The following is a 3,646-nucleotide window of genomic DNA, read 5'->3' as shown; positions in this document are numbered from 1 at the left end:
CACTTGTATTAAAATATATAATTCATTTACATAAGATATAATATATGCATTTTCCTCAATTCAGTTTTGTTGTTTTTTCTACTTTGCATCCTTAACAATAAGATGTCTTAATGGAAGGGTCTAAGGGTAACAATACAAGAAAATCATTAAATAATAGTCAATTTAGAGATAAAAAATTAATTATTGTATTGACTAAGTTTTATATTATTTTATAAACTAAAAATTATTAATATCTAAAATAGATATTATTATTAATAAAATTTTATTTGTGAATTAAAATCTAAATTGGTTTTTAACATTAATTATTTACATTATAAATTAGTCTCTAAATTAATTAAGAACTAATTTAAAATTTAACAATAGTTTATATTAAAATTTTTGTAACTAATGTTATAAAACAACTTAAACCTAATTCACAAATCAATTATAATTTTTTTAAAATAATAAAGATTATTTTAGATGTCAATAATTTTTAAATTATAAAATAATGTGTAACTTAATTAATATAATGACCAATTATTTTTTTACTAATAGTTATTCATTGATTTTTTTTATAGTGTAACCATTGAAATTTAGATGGTAAAAGAAAAAAAAGTAAAGTGCACCTATTCCTAGCCAAGTCTATTATTATACCTATTTGTGTAATTTATCACAATTGTTCTTCTTCCATATATGCAATTGTTTTGGATTAAATATGAAAAGATAATTAAAAATCTCATATAAAAAAAACGAAAGTATAAATTGTTTTATAACCCCTTTGATATACAATACATCATAAAGGAAAACGAAACCTTATGAATAAGATTAGTTACAAGAGAAAAATCAAGCTTTTACATGTCTTAAATAAAATATTTAATTAATAGTCCTTGCTAGAAAAGTTTTGAAGTTAGTCCTTTTAAAAAAAGTTCTAAAGTGTATCAATTAAGTTACTTTTAGAAAAAAAAATTATTAAACAATATGACGCCTGTCAATATCAATATATTATCCTTTTAATTTTTTTTTTAAAACATTTTGTTATTATGTGTCAAATCTCTGATGCGAAACGTAACACTACCATTCAGGACAATGCTATGTGTTAATATTAAATGTGATTGTCGTGATTTAAATTTAGTTTATATATATATATATATATATATATATATATATATATATATATATATATATATATATATATATATATATATATATATGATATAATTTAGTTTTCTTCAAATTCGGACTAAATTTTTTATTTTATATTAATTTTAAGTTTAATATTTATTTCGGTCTTTCGGTTTGTCAAGTATATTAAAAATTCACAAATATTTCATACGGTTCACTTTTTTTAACTATTTTAAACACACCTAACAAATTAAAAGACAAAAAAATAGTAATATTTTTATTAAAAATAACTTTTAAACATATTACATTATTAAATATTATTGATCCATGTTATCAACAAATGCATTACCCTTCATAAGCATCCACAACTTGATTAATATTATTGGCCAGTTTTTAGTCAAAAAAATCTTCCATTATTATTGACGGTGGGTGGTTGCTTTATGAAGCTATTTTATTTTTCCGTATCCACAAAGTTTTGCTCTCAACTATGAAGATCTTAAATGTGAAGATGAGCATGACGTGGTAACTCCACATTTATTTAATTTTGTTTTGCTTTTAATTAAAACATTTGAACGTTAAAACTGTACTGCATTTTATAAAACAATTAATTTTTGATCCAATAAATAATATTCAAGTGGCAAACATGCATCACTCTATGTGTAAGCAGAACAATGCTTAAGTGGAACACCTTTTGGCATTTGACAGAAAAATTTAATACCATTGAAAATAAAGGATTAAAATCACTCCTAAGTAATATGATAAAATAGAATAAAAGTTTCCAACATTGACTATTTATAATTTTTTTTAAAAAAAAACCAAAAATATATTTAAGTCTTTAAATAAATTTGTCTAAAATTTAAGTTTTCTATACTCTTCCGGAGTCTTACTAACATAAATAGGAAAACAAGTAATATTTTGGATTTCGAGAATAAGCCTTTTGTAATATATGAAATGCATTTCGGAACTATCTTTTTAGAATATATTTTAAAAACAAGTTTATACGGACATATATTATACATTCCAAAACGAACTTCTAGAAAGAAGACACATGAAATGTGTTATGGAACGAGGTTTGTGGAACAAAATTTTTTCCAGCAAGATTTGCAGAACATAAATGAAAGATTCCATAATGCATTTTCTAGTGAGAGGTGCATGGACGACTATGATCACAGCGTGGAGTGGCTCAGTGAGAAAGGATATTTTAATAATTTTCTTTTAGTATCAAGTGTAGGTACTAATGACAGGGGGTACAGGAAGATAAAACCAATTCGATATTCACAGATAATTGGGAGATATAGATGGAAAATTTGACACTTCCTTCCTAAACCTCAATAATTTCTATCTACACCACCGCAATATTTTTAAAACAATTATTTTATTTTTAGTAAAGGTGACTTCTCAATTATTTATTCGGAAAATGTTTCAAAAAAAGCTTTCCAAAATTTGTATAATATAGAAAATACAGAAGTTGAGTAGAATAGGGATGTCTAAAAAAGTGTGGCTGAGAGCTTTGTATGGGTTTGAATGGCCAAGAGAGGCACACTGAAAAGTGGAGTCTGACTGACTCTATTCGATTTGGATGGGCATCTTTTTATCTTATGTTCTGCCAAACAATAATAAAACTATCCTAATTTGCTACCTAGCTACCTGCCTGCACCTGTATGCCACTGCACTTACAGGAACCAACCACTTAAACAAACAATATTATAATCACTGCATTATTCTGAGGTTTTTTTCTATGACTCTGATGGTGTTAAATAACAAAGAAATGGTTATGTCGTGAGAGAGATGACAAAGACAAAGATGAAAAGTGGGATTAGTTCAATATCCCAAGACAAAACTAAGAGGGATTCTATTCCTTTCCTTTCCCCACAAACCTTTTAACGATTCCTCCTTCATACACCATCCTTTTCAACTCCCTATGTATATACATACACACATTCCCATTCTCTAACAATAACATTTTCATATTTTTTCTCTCTAATTTGCTGCATCCAAACAGGGACTTATACTATGTTCGCCAACACGCTGAAACCTTTCGCAGAAAAACGTTCCCAGCGCGGTGTGGTTTCATCGCCGCCGACCAAGAAGCTATTGAGACTTCCTCACGTCTTCTCCAAAATACTAGAGCTTCCTTGCTCCTCCGACGACGACGTTTTCGTCGAGGAAACGCCGCACTTTTTTCGCTTCGTCGCGTCATGCAACGCCGGTGGCGTGCGAGCTCTGGCCATCGAGATTCTCCCGGGGATAACCAAAATCGTGATCAAGAGGATGGACGGCAGTGATGTGGCGGTGGCGGGTCAGCGGCAGTACAGTTCTCTAGGCGTTGGTCTCTGGCGGTTCCGACTTCCACCGGGGACCCAACCGGAGATGGTGACCGCCGTGTGCAGCGGCGGTAAGCTGATGGTTACCGTGCCCAAGAACAAAAACAGAGGAAACTGAATCAGAGGCGTGTGCTTTGCAAAGTGGTACTTTGTATATAAACTCTGCAACCGGCTTATGGCATGATCTTGGCTTTTTCTAATAAAATCACGGTTCTTTTTCA

General features: G+C 29.5%; 1 protein-coding gene across 1 annotated transcript; it reads left to right on the top strand.

The window, feature by feature from the left end:
• The first annotated feature begins 2,827 nt into the window (after positions 1 to 2,827).
• On the top strand, positions 2,828 to 3,646 carry LOC124825002 (uncharacterized). The gene has a single exon (XM_047297535.2). It carries the CDS (start codon positions 3,115 to 3,117, stop codon positions 3,541 to 3,543), a length of 429 nt encoding a protein of 142 aa, XP_047153491.2. The 5' UTR covers positions 2,828 to 3,114; the 3' UTR covers positions 3,544 to 3,646.

Source organism: Vigna umbellata, chromosome 8, assembly GCF_029865625.1.
Source record: "Vigna umbellata cultivar VRB3 chromosome 8, Vumbellata_1.0, whole genome shotgun sequence".
Taxonomy (NCBI): Eukaryota; Viridiplantae; Streptophyta; class Magnoliopsida; order Fabales; family Fabaceae; genus Vigna; species Vigna umbellata.
This window is presented reverse-complemented; position numbering and strand designations above follow the sequence as displayed.

Excerpts from the sequence above, each read along its gene's own strand:
- LOC124825002 (XM_047297535.2), top strand. The coding sequence starts at position 3,115 with ATGTTCGCCAACACGCTGAAACCTTTCGCAGAAAAACGTTCCCAGCGC.